This window comes from Scylla paramamosain, chromosome 44, assembly GCF_035594125.1.
Source record: "Scylla paramamosain isolate STU-SP2022 chromosome 44, ASM3559412v1, whole genome shotgun sequence".
Classification (NCBI taxonomy): domain Eukaryota; kingdom Metazoa; phylum Arthropoda; class Malacostraca; order Decapoda; family Portunidae; genus Scylla; species Scylla paramamosain.
Genome location: NC_087194.1, coordinates 3585015 through 3602681, shown reverse-complemented (window position 1 = coordinate 3602681; position 17667 = coordinate 3585015). Strand labels below are relative to the sequence as shown.

The 17667-nt window shown below is 43.4% G+C and overlaps 1 protein-coding gene across 3 annotated transcripts in view; it reads right to left on the bottom strand.

The window, feature by feature from the left end:
- Positions 1-17667, bottom strand: part of LOC135093975 (RNA-binding protein Musashi homolog Rbp6-like) — a 173379-nt gene that overhangs the window by 18852 nt on the left and 136860 nt on the right. For all 3 annotated transcript variants that reach the window (XM_063993656.1, XM_063993658.1, XM_063993657.1), the window contains exons 4-6: positions 17305-17388; positions 8073-8106; positions 5186-5263 (exon numbers count right to left, since the gene is read on the bottom strand). In XM_063993656.1, coding sequence (XP_063849726.1) covers positions 5186-5263; positions 8073-8106; positions 17305-17388 — 196 coding nt within the window. The remainder of the gene's footprint in view (positions 1-5185; positions 5264-8072; positions 8107-17304; positions 17389-17667) is intronic.

The window sequence follows — 17667 nt, the reverse complement described above, 5'->3', positions numbered from 1 at the left end:
GGAGAGGGAAGGGAGAATATTGAGTGAGGGAATATCTGGGAGAGTTTCAATAAAGCTGAAAACATCTGACACACTTTCTCTAACTTTAAAAGAGAAAGAGAGAAATAACAGCCACCTCGTGGAGATAAAAACATGAAAACTCTCTCTCTCTCTCTCTCTCTCTCTGATTGAAAAAAAAAAAAAAAAAATGTTAGTCTTGAAAATCAGAGAAAGAAAGCAAGAAAGAAATACAAAGGAAAGAAAAACGGGCTGAAATATGATATGCATGTATAGAAAATGGAGTGCGTGTGTGTGTGGGGGAGGCTTAGAGAAAACGATAAATGCTTCAAGAAATGCAGTAAATGGTACAAAATGCTCTGCCTTCAACACGGTCACACTAATAATAATAATAATAATAATAATAATAATAATAATAATACATGGCAGGGAAAATTGTTGTTTCTTTAATTTTTTTTTTCATAGGAGAAGAGAAGATCAGAACAACCACAACCACAACCACCAACATTGTACCAACCACACAACAAGATCCAGCATCGACCAGCTAACAACCATTAACTACCTAACGACCAATAACCATCCAGGAAACCACATAACCACTGGTACTCCCCCCTATACCCCACCACTCACTCTCTCCCCTACTCCCCCCCCCCTCGTCCTCCCGGCCTGTGCCACCATCAACACTACCACACCTACATCAAATACACCTGCCCAATTAGCCACAATTAGCCACAAAAGAGAGTAGTTTGTGTGTTGGAAGGAGTTATTTTTTTCTTTTCCAACATCAGGATGGTTTTCAAAATGACCTCAAACCAGCAAAGGATTCGAGAAGAACAAGGCAATAATAATAATAATAATAATAATAATAATAATAATAATAATAATAATAATAATAATAATAATAATAATGTGAACTGCAGTCATTCAAACACATATACACAAAATAAATTAAAGAAATGAAGTAAAAATCAAACATTGTAAAGATTATGAACATCTCAACTAAATCAAGTGCCACATTTCTTTCTTCCTTTTTTTTTTTTTCAATTGTCATTCACAAAAAAAATCACAAAACCGTCTCATTTTTTCCATTTTAAGATTTTTTTTTTTTTTTTTTTTTTTTGCTACAAGAGCAGCGATCCAATTGTTTCACTACATCGAGATGGCGTTCGAAGCCTCAGAACCACGAGCAGCCGGTTCGACCCTCGGGTTCACGGCGCCGCGGACCACACCTCACCTTGGCACAGTGTCGCCTCAACTAACCAGTGTTACCTTTCAGTTGCAGCAACAAGATTCGGGCAAGAAGTGTCCCCCAGGCAAACAAAAAGGTACAAAAACTAACTCATAAAAAATAATGAAAACACCCAAGTAATGAATGGATGAGTGAACACGTCAGGGAACAGGTAAGTGGGTGGTAATCAGAGACTTTTCCAGCTGAATCATGTATCGAGTCTTTCAAAACAACGTGTCGCAAAAAGTCGCTTCGCCATCACACCGCCGGGCTGAAGCTCAAGTCTTTCTCTTTCTCTCTCTCTCTCTCTCTCTGTTTCTCTCTCTCTTTGTCTGTCTGTCTGTCCTTCTCTCTCTGTCTCTCTCAATCTCTGTCTCTCTCTCAGTCTGTCGTGTTAGGTGAGGGTCGGCAGGCCACCGTGGAGCACAGACTGGCCCACACTTTAGGTCCATTGGTGAGTTATATACAAGGAATATTTGCCGCCACGTGGGGTTCTCAGGTGTGGCCAACCAGGTTTAATGCTGGATTCAAACCGATATATTCTCCCAAAGGAAACTTGCCATCAGGCAAAATTCCAACAATTCCTGGGAAAAGAAACAAGAGATATGAACATCTTGCTGCTGGAACTCTGCATCTCATTATATGTATGTATGTATGTAGCAACAACAGGTATTTGGATATAACACATCATATCATCATCATCATCATCATCATCATCATCATCATCATCAGCATGAGTGGAGCTACCGTGAAGCAGTCAGTGTACAGGACTTGCTGCCTCACGCTACCACAAGCTGGGTCAGTGTTGCACAGAAAGGAACACTAATCAAAAATAATAAATAAAAACAAATAAATGAATAATAATAATAGTAATAATAATAATAATAATAATCAAGTATGAAAACACACATATATGTCTTATGAACCAAAAAACTACGAGTTGTGTGTTGTGAGGAGACAATAATAATAATAATAATAATAATAATAATAATAATAATAATAATAATAATAATAATAATAATAATAATAGTAATGTAGTAGGGGCAGGAAGAGCCTTGTCATGACCCAGTGTGACCCCAGTGTGACCCAGGACACACTCCGCACACTAATCTTGCTGCTACAACTACACAACACTCGCTACAACCACACTTGGCACGCGACGATATGGAAGAGTCTCGCCACAAAAGGTCGTCCAGTAAAACACTTCATTCTCTGACGGACTGTTGACTCAAAGCTCTCTGTTTCTGCCCTCACCAAACGACCCGCCTCGGGGCACTTCGAGGGAAAAACTTGCTTTGTATAGAAAAAAATACATCAGATTTTTTTTTTTTGTTCTCTCTCTTTTTTTTTCTCTCGATCAGAAAAAAGTTGTGGTCTTTTCTTTTTTTTTTTTTAGTATGAATGAAGTGGCGAAAAATGTGCATGAGAAAAATATATACAAGAGATGATGAGGTAAAAAACAGGAGACAAATCTTGACTTTCTCTTTTCCAATGACTAAAAAGAAGGGGGAAAAAAAAAAGAAAAAAAAAAGTGGGCTAGGAAAGGATGTTATTTTTGTTTTAGGGGGGGAGGAAGGGAAATGTCAGAATGCAAACACGTCTACAGTTCTTTTTTTCCCTTTTTAGCCATTGAAAAATAGGAAGTGACCAAGATAGGACCCATTCCCATATCGCCGAAAGAAAGTTAGTCAGAACAAAAGAAAACGTAAACAAAAAAAAAAGTAAAACAAAACACGGAAAACAATAGAAAAAAAAAAAAAAAACACGAAAATTTACAAACACACCAAAGAAAACATAAGAAACAACAAATAATACAAGTGTTACTGAGATATCCAGTAACACTGCAGCCAAGACAGAACTGCACCACCAGGTAGGAAGGGAGGGAGGAAGAGGGGGACCCGTCTACCTGTCTGTAAACAACCTTTAAAGCGAATAACCCACACTGACAACACCTGAGGGGTTGGTAACACTGCCTGGCGAGGATATGAGGCAAGGAAGGACTGTTGGGAGTCAAGGAACTGGGAAAACAAGGAAGAAAAGTGACAGGTGTGAAGGAAACAAGGTAAAAAGTACAGTGTGAGGGAAACAGGAAAAAAAATGAGGGCTGTGAGGAAAAGTAGGGAAGGGAAACGTGTGTGTGTGTGACGTAAGGAAGACTCTCGGGATTGAAGGAACATGGGAAACAGGGAAACAAGTGGGGAATATGAAGGAAACGAGGGAAAAAAAAGTGGAGTGTGAGGAAAACAAGGAAAAAGTGAAGGCTGTGCAGGAAACATGCGTGTGTGAAGTAAGGAAAGACTGTCAGGAGTAAAGGAACATGGGAAACAAGGGATAAGTGAGAAATGCCAGTGAAACAAGGGAAAAAAGTGGAATATTGAGGAAAACAAGAACGAAATTAACGCTGTGAGGGAAACTATGAAAGGGAAACTTGTGTGTGTGAAGCAAGAACAGACTGTCAGGAATGAAGAAACATGGAAAAAGGAAAAAAGGTGAGGAGAGTGAGGAAACAAGGAAAAAGTGAAGACTGTGAGGATAAGGAAACATAGGAAGTGGAGGGAAACTAGGAGAGAAGGACGGGGAATATGCAAGGAAAAATGAGAAAGAAAATGAGTCAGGGAAACAGGAAGGAAAGAGTGAGGAGTGTGAGGGAAAACTGGGAGAGAAAAAAGTGTGTGAGGAAAGATGGGAGGAGGAGGAGGAGGAGGAGGAGGAGGAGGAGGAGGAGGAGGAGGAGGAGGAGGAGGAGGAGGAGGAGGAGGAGGAGGAGGAGGAGTGTGAGGTAGTGAAGGAGGGAAGGAAACAAAGAAAGGAAGGAGGAAAACAGATAAAAGAAGAAATTTTGTCAGTTAAGGAGGAGGGAAGGGATGGGAGGAAGAGAGAAGGAAAGAGGAGAGGTGGAGGAGGAGGAAGGGGGAAATGGAAGGATGAGGAGGAGAAGGAATAGGAGTAAGAGGACAAGGATAAATATGAAAATAGAGAAAATGTAGAAAAACAAAAAAACAAAAACACAACAACAACAAGAACAACAATAACAACATGAACACGTAAAGGGTTAAAGGCAAGGGTTGGAAGTAGGAAATAAATTAATAGACAAAAAAAAAAAAGGTAGTTTAGCAAAAATACATATTGGAATGTGTTTAATTCATGCAGTTCAGAAGCCAAAAGGTTAAAGTTCTAAGCCACAAACTCTGGAGTGGTGAGGTGGCGTAGGCTCAAAAGATCTACTAGGCAGCCTGAAGGTAATTAGTCTTCGCTGTCATCACCTGTCGCAAAACTTGTAAAGATCCTAAGCATCTTTCTATTTCCGCATTTGGGAGGCGGCGTGGAGGGAAAAAACAAAAGGGAAACACGTCATGTACATGTGAAAATATCACCAGTGACAATCTTAAATCTGGAGTCCAAAATGGAGGTGAGGGGAAGCAGGACCACGCGGCGGTGGCAAAGTGTGTGGAGTGAGGGGGAGGGAAAAAAGGGGAAAATTTTGGGGAGTGGGCGCGGAGGCTCACCGAGGGAGTCCTGCGAGGCTCGGCCCAGCCAGGCTCCGGGGGAAAAATGTTGAAGCATCGTCAGGTAAGGAGAAGTTTTCCGAGTGAAACATTCCCTTAAACGTGGAAAGCATGGAGAAAAAAGTGAGGGACGTGAAGGAATGGAGGGAAGGAGGGAGGGACGTGAGGACTGAGGGAAGGAGGGAGGGGGAAGGGCGTGGAAAGGAAGGAGGGAAGGGGAGGGGCAAAGATCAACACACCTGGAGGGTGATCATGGCAGGACTTGTATTGAAGCATAACAGTGACTTTTAAGAGCCGAGCACGAAGGAGCAGCTGCGCGGCGCCTCCAGTGCGCGGCTCAGGGCCAACCCCCCAAAGCAGAGAGAGAGTTACAACTGCAAGGCATGCAAGTTATACAGCCCCAGCTCGACCGGGTGGGGCAAGCAAACCGCCGCAACACCTGGGTTTAAATTACCTGTAGGGTACGGGAACCCAAAACTCGGGTAACTGGCGTAGCCGCGCCCAGCATAGGCGGCGTATGCTGCCTGGATACCTGCGGAGAGAACGGGAAGGGCCAACATTACCACCTTGTCAACACCACGCTCACCTGTCACTCCTGGCTACCCAAAACCTGATGGCTGCAAAAACTCTACTAGAGCTGACTAGTTTGGGGGAAAATGACTAGTGTAGCCTTGTGCTGCCCCCTCAAGCCAGGCAGGTGAAGTGCTGGCTGCTGACTACCCTCAACTACTCCTCCTCTAGCCTGACCCTCCGCGCCCCGGGAGCTGTGAGGCAGACTCCCCGGGCCGAGGCGCAGCAAAATGACCTGCTCTGTACTACTGCTGCTAAGCCTGGCTACAGCACAATCCTGCCAATCTGTACAAAAGCTACAACTACAACATGAAACCAAAACAATAACAAAACTTGTGTACCAAAAATGGTTTCTGTAACTTTGAAAGAACAGGTTTTCTAATTCTGATTGAAAATAATGAGTGTTTTGCTGCTGAGGACTGCTTGGTTACTCTAGTGACTACTGTAGCTACTCAACAGGTGAGAAAAAAATTATATAGAGATTCATTAAGATTAAAAATGAACCCTGAACCCCTCACTCGAACCTGACCCGAAGCTTCAATGCTAAACAGAAGAGAAAGAGATTATATATCAAAAAATGTCAGTGCAAAAAAGTAAGAAAGTCGATTTTTTTTTTTTTGACAAAATTTTGCACTTTTTTTGTTGTTTCATTTTTACTTACAGTCGAGGGAGTGTTGCTCATCCACGCCGAACACGAATGGGAACTCGTCTGCTATTATGAGAAATGAACGATATGTAAAGACACATTGTTAAAGATTTGGAAAAGTTGCTGTTTTTTTTTTTTTTTGTTTTGTTATTACTATTATTTTTTTTTTTTAGTCATATCTCCCACACTGACCATCATCCACGGGGAAATGAACACACAAACCAACGAACAAATGGATAAATCAATAAACAGGTAAACAAGTAAACAATAACAATAATACAACTCATATGAACACTCATTAAATAAATAAATAAATTACCATTCATTAATGTAAAAATAAACACCTTTTTCATTCATTTCTTCATATTTCCGCGTCATTTTTTTGCAAACTCTTCAAATTTCAAACACTAGATTAAGAGATGCAAGTGTGGGATGGGAAGTGGGGGGAGGAGGGAGAGGGGAGGAGAAGGGGGGGATGAACTGAGGGGTGGGAACGCTGATGGGGGAGAAAAGGGGAAGGGGGGGGGCAGGGGGAACAGCGTACTGAGGGGAGGAAGGGGCGAATACAGTAGTTATATCATGAATTCGAGGGGAGGACAGTATAGGGGAAGGGGGGGGATGTGGGGGGATGGGGAATGATGAGGGGGCGCGATAACTGGGGAATTTTTAAAGGGGGGAATTTAAATTTAGGGGCAGCCAAAATTGCATAATTTTTCAGTACCACTGGAGCGACACGAGGCGATGAACTGTACACTGAAGGGGCGAAGGGGGTGGGGAGGTGGGGGGGGCGAGTTGGGGGTGGAGGGGGTAGGATCTTGATGGGGGGGTGTGAGAAAGACATTGCTTGAAAAATAAATAGCTTTTCTTATTTTTTTCTATTATTATTATTATTATTATTATTATTATTATTATTATTATTATTATTATTTTTGTTATTGGTGTTTTTTTTTCTTTTTGTCTCTTTTTCTTTTCTTGGTCAAGGCTTCTGGTGCAAAAAATAGTTAGCCCTTCACAAAATGTTAAAAAATGAGGCCTTTTTTTTCTTTTCTTTTCTTTTAACGTGTGTGTGTATGTGTGTGTGTGTGGATATCATTATCATCATCATCATCATCATTATTATTATTATTATTATTATTATTATTATCTTCATCAGTTATTAGAAGGTTCCACAAAAATCTAAATAACTTGAACTGAACACAACAGAACCTTCTCTCACACAGGTTCCTTTTTAACTAGAACCTTACCACTTTGAGAACCTTGAACTTTGAACTCGTTATGCACTCCTTGTACTCTGAGACAAACACACAGCAGTGAGCAGCAAAAACCTAAATTTCAGAAGCAAACAAGAAAATCAACATCTATTTTTATCTACCGAGAAGCATTTCACATCTATTATTGAATTATTTATATTATTTTCATTCCTATTATCATCATCTCTATTATTATTCTATTATTCTGATTTCTGTTACCGTTTTTCTTTGTTAATCTTAAGCAGAAGTCAAGAGCAGAGATCAAACACGGGTGCTGTGGGCTCAGTGGCTAGCAGGCCCGTGGATATGGCCAGTGGGGGACGCGGGGCGGTGAGGCGTGAACGAGGCTTTCTTTGGGTCAGGTTGGAGTGAAGGGTTGGGGGGAGACCTCGCCAGGACCGACTGTTTCAAGCAAGGGGAGGGGAAGGGAATGGCTGAGGAGGGATGAGGGGAAGGGGAGGAATGGAGGGAAAAGAGAGAGGGAGGGGTTGAAGGTGATTTACCTGTGTTTCCTCCTCCAGGTGACTTCAAAATTTAGGTTAGTGTTTGACATTTTTTTTCAGGACAGAAAAAATGGATAGTTTTTGAGCTAATGGTTGTGTTACTGGCCTCCTTGACAGAGAGAGAGAGAGAGAGAGAGAGAGAGAGAGAGAGAGAGAGAGAGAGAGAGAGAGAGAGAGAGAGAGAGAGAGAGAGAGAGAGAGAGAGAGAGAGAGAGAGAGAAAGGCGGCCATGAGATGTCAAGAAAACTAAATAAACAATGGGTTAGGGGGATGGGGGGGTGGCACATGGGGGGGGGGGCGGGGGACAGGTGAGGGCGGCGTCGGTCGTGGCGGTTCCCCCGGCAGGTGAACAGACAAAGAGTGAATACATACCGTCGGGGAGTGCTCCCAGCGACCAAACAAGATCTAGAACATTCAAGAGGAGAGAGAAAAAAGAATTTGATCAGATAATCTTGTCAGGAAGGCATTGCAATTGACATGAGTTTTGAGAGAAATGGTTGGTTGTTGGTTTGTTTGTTTGTTTGGTTGGTTGGCAAATTGAGAGACAGAAAACTTAAGACACAAAAAGGTTTGGATGCCCTGAATTAAATCTTGGAAAATCTCTACACGTCTGTTGTCTTTGGTTTGATTCACTACAAAACCCATCAAGTGGAAAAATATACAAGAGGGTTTTTGTTCTCACTTCATCATGACTCAAACACTAAAGCTTTTTTTCTTGTATCTTTAAGAGGGGGTGGGTTACAAAAAATAAATATATGTATAAATATATATATAATAGTATATATATATATAAAAGTCCAACAGGGACTAGCTAATGCATTCTCACTAATAAAAGAAAAAACCAGTATGCTATAGACCCGTTCATTGGTCACTGGGAGCCTTGCCAAGCTTGCCATGCCGCTCGCCAGCCATTACGAAAACAAGGGTATTAGTGTATGTATGTATGTATGTATGCATATGTATGTATGTATGCATGTCCGCGCGTGTCCGTGTGTCTGTCAGCGTCGTGAGCGTGGTGTAGTCATGCAATTTGACAAAAGTGTGATGCGGGATGTGTACATGTGCGTGTGCGTGTAGGTGTGTGCGTGTGTGCGTGCGTGCGTGCCGGCTGCCACACACACACCCTGGGGCTTGACGGGACGCCTACCCAAGCGGCACCACAAGGTTTCAAAACACCTTCTTTCCTTTCTTTTCTATGTCATTGTGTGGGTGAACCGTGCGTCGCTATGAGGTGGGATGGAAATGCGGTTCCTCTGGCTGATTAAATTTGCTTCTCTTCTGCAGGTAAAGTCAGACAGGTAGGTGTGTGTGACGAGATTACTTCACTACTCTGACTCCTCTCGACTCTTTCTTCCTCTTTCGTGGTGGTTTGGTTGCTTGCTAAGGTGCTATGACGGCTCTAGCAACTAGGTGAAGGACTACACTAGGTGAGGGACTAAACACTAGATAAAGTCAAACAGAAGAGGTACGTTCAAAATTGTGTTTTATTCTATTAACAGGTAATGGTACAAGGCTCGTCGCCTATGGTCAACTAGTTACTAAGTCATTGGCACAGAACATTTTACTTAAAGGACTTTAAAGGCCTCTTGAAATTTTTGGGTTTGAATCCTCTTTTAAAAAATTTCTCATCATCATCATCATCAATCAATCAATCAATCATCAAACTTCCTTCTTCCACTGGATAATAACACAACCCTGCCATCATTATCATCATCATTATCATCATCATCATCATCAATCAATCAATCTGTTACCAATTAATTCCATAATAGAGAAAGACTCACATAGGCCTAGTGAAAAAAGCCTTGTCAAGAAAGTAGTAAATGAAGTGGCATTGTCTCCTATACGCCGCTGACAAGTTGAATGGTCGTGAAGTGATGCCGTGGTGAGCGCTCCCCCCGCTCCATGAGACACGCACACCTTGAACTCGCAAGCCGAACAAACTGTACCAAAGATATATCTCACTAAGTGGACCCATTTCTTACGAAGGGAAAACATCCGACCGCCGAGGAACTAATACGCACGTACGCAATAGGCACAATCTCTCTCTCTCTCTCTCTCTCTCTCTCTCTCTCTCTCTCTCTCTCTCTCTCTCTCTCTCTCTCTAAAAGTTCCTGATCCCTCCCTTCCACCTTTCTTCCCCCCTCAGTCTCTCTATTTCCTCCAAGTCCCCACCTCTCTCTCTCTCTCTCTTTCTCTCTCTCTCTCTCTCTCTCTCTCTCTCTCTCTCTCTCTCTCTCTCTGTCTCTCTCTACCATCGCTACCCTTTCTATCCCTGGTCTCACAGTCCACCTCCTCCACATCCACCTTGCATCCTTCATCTCACTCATCTCCACTTAATCCCCTTTTAACATCCTCCTCCTCCTCTTCCTGCTCCACTTCCTAAACCCTTCTAAAAAATACCTCTTCCTCTCCCTCTTGTAGCATCGCGCGATTAGATAACTAGTTTAAGATTTAACCTCGAGATAAGTGTGATTATGAATTAACCTACATTAAAACTCGTGTCATGCCTACCGTATCACTTTTTGGGTAACCATCACTTGTGTATATTTATATATCCTAATGTTAGTGTATTTACGCGGACGCCGTTATAACTACCTACATTAATTAGTCCATCCATCGTAATGGCTACTACGAATTTGTATCGTTAATTACTAATAGGTTCGCTTTGTTTTGAAATGGTACTGAAAGCTGCGTAAGAATTATTTTGGTTTTTTGTTTTGCTTCAGTTGACTTAAATAACTTTTGATCGCGAAGAAGAGAGGACGCGTTGCTAATCCTACGTGCACACCTGTCCTCATTAGACCCTCCGACAGGTAAGCCTCTGGGAGATTCACCTTTGCGTGTTCTCCAAGTCATTAGGAACACCTGCCTTACCTAGCTAATCAGTCTCTGTCCGCCGCCTGAACCAGAGGAGGGAGACAAAAAAAATAAAATAAATAAATGAAGAAAAAAACTAATTACCTATTACTCCTTTTGTAAAAACTATGAATAAGGATACAACTAATATAGAAAAAATTACACCTGTAGTTACAGTAAGTACAATATACACATTACACATATTTATACATATCTATATATATATTCTTTATTTATAGATTCTCACAGGTTTGTTCAAAGACGATCCCCCTGACGCTAAGTAAGTGGTAGTCATTATCGCTACGAGTAGGTGAGTTAGTGTGTGAAGCAGTTACTAACGATATGTGGAGGATAACAAGAGCGAACAACTGTTAGGAACTACTCTTCACAAAAAAAAAAAAAAAAAAAAAAAAAAAAAAAAAAAAAAAAAAATGAAATGAAAAAAAAAAAGAAAAAAAAATAGATAATTACATGTTTCGCTCTTGTTTTGAATTTTTTGTTAATTAATACTTTTTATATAATATTTTTCTTCTTTCTACAACTATAACACCCAAAACTAAGACTGAAAAAAGAGACTGACTGACTGAATGCCTGACTGACTGCCTGACGACTACCCAAGGCGACGTGGCAACAGCGCGCGGAAAAAGTGACATCACGTTTATTATTGAGCAGTTGTGACCGACGTGATTTGCTGGTTTGCCTGTCCGTCTGTCTGTTTGCCTGCCTGCCTGTCTGTTGTGCCTGTTACTTGCTTCCGTCCGCTAATCTCTCTCTCTCTCTCTCTCTCTCTCTCTCTCTCTCTCTCTCTCTCTCTCTCTGTCGTGGGAACTTTTCAGCCACCGTGGGAAAATCTAATTATCCCTCCTATTACAATTACCGTCACCAACTTCACATCATTTCATTTTTTTTCTTTCTTTCTTTCTTCCCCTTTTTTTTTTTTTGTCCTCTGCAAAGTATTCTTACAAACACTTCGCCTCAGCACTCACGCCTTCAATTTCACCTGAATCATCAATAACAGAGCAAAGAATAACCTTAATTTTTTGTTCTCTCTCTCCCAGTAATGTGAATAGAGTCAAATTAATAAATAGCCTCCCAATAAACTTTAGACCTTTCCTTCTTCGCTTACATAAAAAAAATAAATAAATAAATAAAAATATCCAGTTTGCTTTTCAACTCCTCAGACAGACAGACAGACAGACAGACAGACGGACAGATCCCTCCCCCGTCCTACCCCTTCCTACCTGATCACCTTGACGGCTAAAGACCAAATTACCTGATGAGTTTATTGCCCAATCTTAAGACGGGGGGCACAGGTGAGGCGGCCCACCTGTCCCCCCTGTTCCGGAAGTCTACCTGCACTACCTAACCAATAAATATGCTTCCGGTAATGAATTGACGTTGAATCCCACTAACTACCTGAACGAGGCAAGGTGAGATAACAGGTATTCTCTAAGCCCTCTTATGTTCTACCTGCGAGTGAGATTAATTAAAGGTGAGATAATAAAGTTGATAATAAAAAAATTGAAAAAAAAACAGGTAATTGTGACGCTGTGCTTTCTCATAATTGAAAAAAAAAGGTATATAAAAAAAAGAAAGAAAAAAACAGGTGTGGTTAATTTAAGTTACGTAAAATCTATCTTTGTGACGCATTCCTGCCTGTGGTTGTGGTGAGGTGACGGGGCAAGGTGACTACTGCCTTTGTGAAACGAGAGGTGCCTTGTGGTTCCCCTGATTGCACCTGTTACCTGACGCAATGTAAATCAATAGAAGAAAAAAAGGAGAAGTATAAAAATTCTTACCCTGCTTAGGAAAAATAAAATAAAATAATGAAAAGAAATTGATGAAGTTAAACTGATAACACTTGATACGTTAAGTAGGCAAGATATCAAGTTGAGTCAAAATGATGTAACTTAAATCACGTAGGAGGATGAAATATTTAGTTAGTTAAGTCAAAATTATGAAACTTAATTCACGTTAAGTTCATAAGATATTAAACAAGTAAAAAAAATCACGTAATAAGATAAGTTAAATAAAAATGATACACCTTAATTTACGTTAAGTTAGGTATTAAGTTAAGTAATCTCTGCAACGCCTTCCGTGACCTTAGTGGATAAGATAACGCAAGATAACACAAGGAACTCAACTGACCGGATCACCTGCAACATTCTCACCTGCGAGATTAAGAAAATAAAGATAATAGATAAATATAAAAATACTAACCTAAATAAGATCATTAAGGCGAGATAAGACAAAGGAACTGAATTTATGCCCTGACTGCAACCCTATCACCTTAAAGATAAAAGACAGAATGCTAACCTTTGTGACTGAGACAAGGCGAGGAGATGAAATAAAGGAACTGTTTTCTTTGTTATCGACCAACATTCTCTATCACCTAAAGAGAGATACTGATAAAAATAAACTGTTAATCTTTGTGAATGAGATAAGATAGGAAAAAAAAAAGTAATCTTTCTTCACCACTGCAAAATTCCCTGTCACTTATAAGATAATGAAAATATAAAAATAAACTGATAATCTTTGTGAATGAGATAAGATAAAGAGGAAAAAAATATATAAATGAGCTTAAAATCTTTGTGAATGATAAGAAAACTAGTCTTTCTTTCTGTCACATGAGAAAAAAAACAAATATAGAAATAAATGAATAATCTTTTGTGAATGAGGTAAGACAAGAAAAAAAAATTGAAAATGAAAATAAAACAAACTAAAAATACTTTGTGAATGAGATAAGATAACCTGAATATTCTTAACCACTGCGACATCACCTATACGATAAAAAAAAGTAAATAAACTATATAAAAAAAAAAAAAAACTAGCATGAAAAAAAAAAAAGCAAAAACTTTCTTCCTCTGTGACCGTTGGGATACAGAAGATAAGGAGAGGCAAGCCCTGCTAACTCCTACTGAGCGGGTGAAGATAAGTAAAAAAAAAAAAAAAAAAAAAAAAAAAAAAAAAAAAAAAAAGTGAAGGATAAGCTTATCATGATCTGGGCCGCTAATCTTCCCTAAGTTTGCTTCAGTCTCCCTTCTAGACCTGTATAAAAGTAGAAAACGTGTTCTAACATGATTGAAAGTGTGCGTCTAATACTGACTCCCTTACACTACGAGATTAATCCTGGTTTGTTTGTTTGTTTTTTTTCTCTCTTTTGTAAATCACTACCGCGTAATTCAAAGTCAACAAACAGAATGAAAAATAATTAGGTGTATTAAAAAAAAGTATTCGAGGGGGATTTTTTTTTTTTGATCGATTGCTGATGCTGTTTGTTATCCTCCTCACGAGCCCCCCCTGCGATGGGCCCGGCTGTGTGAGCGTAGTAATGAAAAAGGGGGGCAGGGGGCGCGCGTCCCCTATCTTGCATAGACGTTTTGATGTTTAGATTACACATATTTTTAAAAGTGTCATCAGGACTGAGAGAGATTAAAAAAGAAAAAAAAAAGTGACGTTGGCGGTGTTTTGATTGATATCACTTGTGTTTGTTGTGTTTGGTTGTGCTGACGCGAGGTGTGCTCCGCCGCGGACACATCACAGCAACACGGACATGCACGGCGCGCGGCGGTACACGTGGCACAGCTGACCGGGGACAGGACACGTACACGTATTGCGAGGGGAAACACATAAGAGAGACAAGGAAACACGCCGCGTCTTATACACCGGGTAGGATCGTTATTAGTAACACGCGGCCGACGAGGACTGCTTTGAAGATTCACGTTTCCTTTCGCTTGTGATCGTATCGTTAATGGAAGTACTGGTGGTGTGTTTGGTTGTGCCTGAGTGGGTTTCCCTGATAACCTTTTCCTCCTTGATTATTGGTTTGGTTTTGTATTGCCCTGTATGTGGTACACGCACAGCGACAGAAGTGTGAATGAATCTATGTATCTTCCCCAGAAAACAGCGATGCACAGGTTTGGAGTCTCGAGACAATTAAAATTTACCGAAGAATTGACAAAAACTGATGCGACAAAAGAACGCTTCGTCTCCGCGGTCTACTAAACGCACTCAAAATTCATATTAAAATCTACTATTTAAAAAACGCTTTTAAACACGATTCGAAGGACACTTGCAACATTGCTCTTTTGTGTGTACATATATATAGTTTTTTTAATATGTCATCACTACCAACTAGTTTACTTCTGAAGGGTTGAAACTGTTGCGTGGGGAAGGCTTGCACGCCTCCCCGACTAGCCTACGACAAGGAAAAAATAATAATCAGCCTTTAAAAAGAACTGAGAAATGAAAGGACTAAAAACAGAATCTATGGAAGTCAAGGTATGCCACAACTTCTAATTAAATGTTGATATATAGAGACAGCGCTACTAGAACTACAACTTTCTATTGGTGTGTGTTACAACTATGGAGAGGGGGGGCGCGTTATAGCAAAGCCAAAAAACAAAATAAATAAAATAACAATAATTAAAAGTAAAATCATAACATATAGAAGACAATGTGAGCATACACAAAAAATAACATTTTGGCGGCACAGAGTTATGCCGCCGCCCCCTGGGCCCCCCCCGGCCTGTGGGGGGCCAAGGGGGCGAGGGGTCAATTTTTTTTTTTTTTTGAGGTTTTTCATTTTGAATGATATGACTCTCCTATCCTGGTATCCAAACCTTTTTATGCAGGACATGTCTGGGCGTGGGCGCCGCGTAAGTACATGGCCAAGCAGTGACTCAAGAGTGAGAGCGGCGTTAAGTACATGGCAGAGTGAGTGCCCCGGGAGCGCCGCCCCCTGTGCCGCGGCGGGCCAGTCGGGGGGCCGGGAGGGGGTGACATGGTCATCTGGCCGCCGACCGGGCACGCGCCCACCGCGCCAGGTGCCGCGGCGCCTGGCGCGGGGGGCGGCGCGCCCGGCCGGTGAGGCGGGCAGAGCGCCGCCCGCCAGCCGCCCACCGACAGAGGCCGCCCGCCCGTGCGGGAGCCGCCGCCGCCACGCCCCACGCCCGCACAGTGCCTGGCGTGGGCGGGGCCGCGGCGCCGCGGGGGAGGCGCCGCGGGCGGCGGGGGCTGACACGCGGTGCCTGGTGCCAGCGTGCCGTGGGGGGAGGGGGCAGAGGGCCACGGGGGGGGCAGGACAGCAGAACAGAGCTATGACCTATGTACATCAACACTGCAATATCACTTTCATTATTATTAATAGTATTATAATTAATATTAATATTATTTTATTATTAATATTATTATTACTCTTACTCTTATTATTATTATTAATATTATTATTATTAATATTATCATTATTATTACTCACAACCTTCACCACTGAACTCGACAACAAAGGGAAGACGAGACACCTAAGCACTGACACTGAAGTGAATATTTTAACTTCTCATTTTGCATAGACATTGGAAAGGAGTGAATGGTTGGTGGGTACTGTGGGTGAAAAAAATCCTTTTGAATCTCTGCGTGCGTCCTCCGCTGGCACAGACTGACGCAGACACTCGCTGCGGCGGGGCGGGCCGCTGGGGAGCCCCGGGCAAAAAAATAGAAAAAAAATAAAAAATAAAAAAAATAAAAAAATAAAAAAAAATAAAAAATTGATACAAAAATAAATAAATAAATAAAATAAAAAAAAGAAAAAAAAAAAAGAGACCCTCGTCCAGCATTGCCGTGCTTTGAGGGCGAGGTGGGGCCCGCACAGCCTGACCTGCCGCGGGGAGGGTGGGGACCTCCGCCCTGGAGCCCCGCCGGGTGAGGGTGAGAGTCGGTGCAAGGGGGGGGGAGGGGAGGGGGCAGGCCGCAGGTCCCCTAAGAAGACCAACTTGTGTGCCGGCAAACTTTACTTGGTTAGTACTGGAACACTACGCAATACTCAACGGGTTAATCATGAAGACTAGCAAAAGGAAAAATAATAAAAAGGTGACAAGCGTGACTAGAAAACAAGAGAGTGGTGTGTACAACACTAAGGTGACAAGAAGCGGTGGACGCGGCTAAGGGGGCTGCGCTGAGCCTCGCCTACAGTACTAGTTAGTATTTGGTGTGATCTTTGGCCTGTCAGGTAGCGCTACCGGGGGAGGCGCCCCCCCAGGAGGGTGTGGCCGCCCCAGCCCCGCGAGTGACACTGATCAAGGGCGGGCCAGCCTGCCAAGTAAAGTTTGTCTCGCACGCAAGCTTGGCTCGGCAGCCAGGGTGCCTACGGGCGGCGGGCGGCCGCCAACCCGCCCCGCGCCCGTCCTTATTATTGCTGGGGCGCCCCGCGGCCCTCGGCGGCTGCTGGCGCTGCTGGAGCTGCTGGAGGTGCCCGAGCGCCTCCTACTCCCGGGGTGCGGCGGCGCCCCGGGGCCCGGGCGCGGGGGACGGGGGCGTGGGCGCTCACAGGCCCACGGGGATGGGGTAGGTGGGCACGGTGAGGCCCTGCATGCCCAGCAGGTTGGACACGGAGTAGCCCCAGAGAGTTAGTGGTGGTGGTGGCGGCAGGTTGCGTGGTGAAGGCCACTCGCTTGCAGCCGCTCATGTCCATGGCGTTGGCGGCGCCCACGCCCGCGTCCAACCCGTACACGGCCGCCGTAGCCGGGCAGGCCCGTGGCCAGGTGGCCGGACACCATGCCACTGGCCGCCGCCGCCGCCGCGCCCACCGTGGCCAGGCCGCCCAGGGACGCGTGCGTCACCCTGGGGCAGACTGGTCAGCGGCACTTGGCTGGAGGCGGCGGCGGCGGCGGCGGCAGCGGCGGGGAGGGAGTAGGGCGCGTAGCGGTAGGTGGCGAGCGGCGGCACGGGCGAGACCATCACCAACTCACCCGTAGCCGCCGCGCCCGCCGGCCCGGCCGCGCCCCACGCTGGTCGGCAGCATCACTTCCTTGGGCTGGGCCTTCTTGCACTCCACCTGTGTGTGCACCACCGTTAGGCGCGCCCTGCACCCCATGCATGCACGCAGGCACGCGCGTGCACACTGACACACCACACGCTCACATACGCCACACACACTCACACACAAATACAAATCCACACACACACACACACACACACACACACACACACACACACACACACACACACACACACACACACACACACACACACACACACACACACACACACACAGTCCTCGGGTTGTCAACACTGCCTCGTAATGACCTGCTGTATTTTTGCACCAATCAAAGAT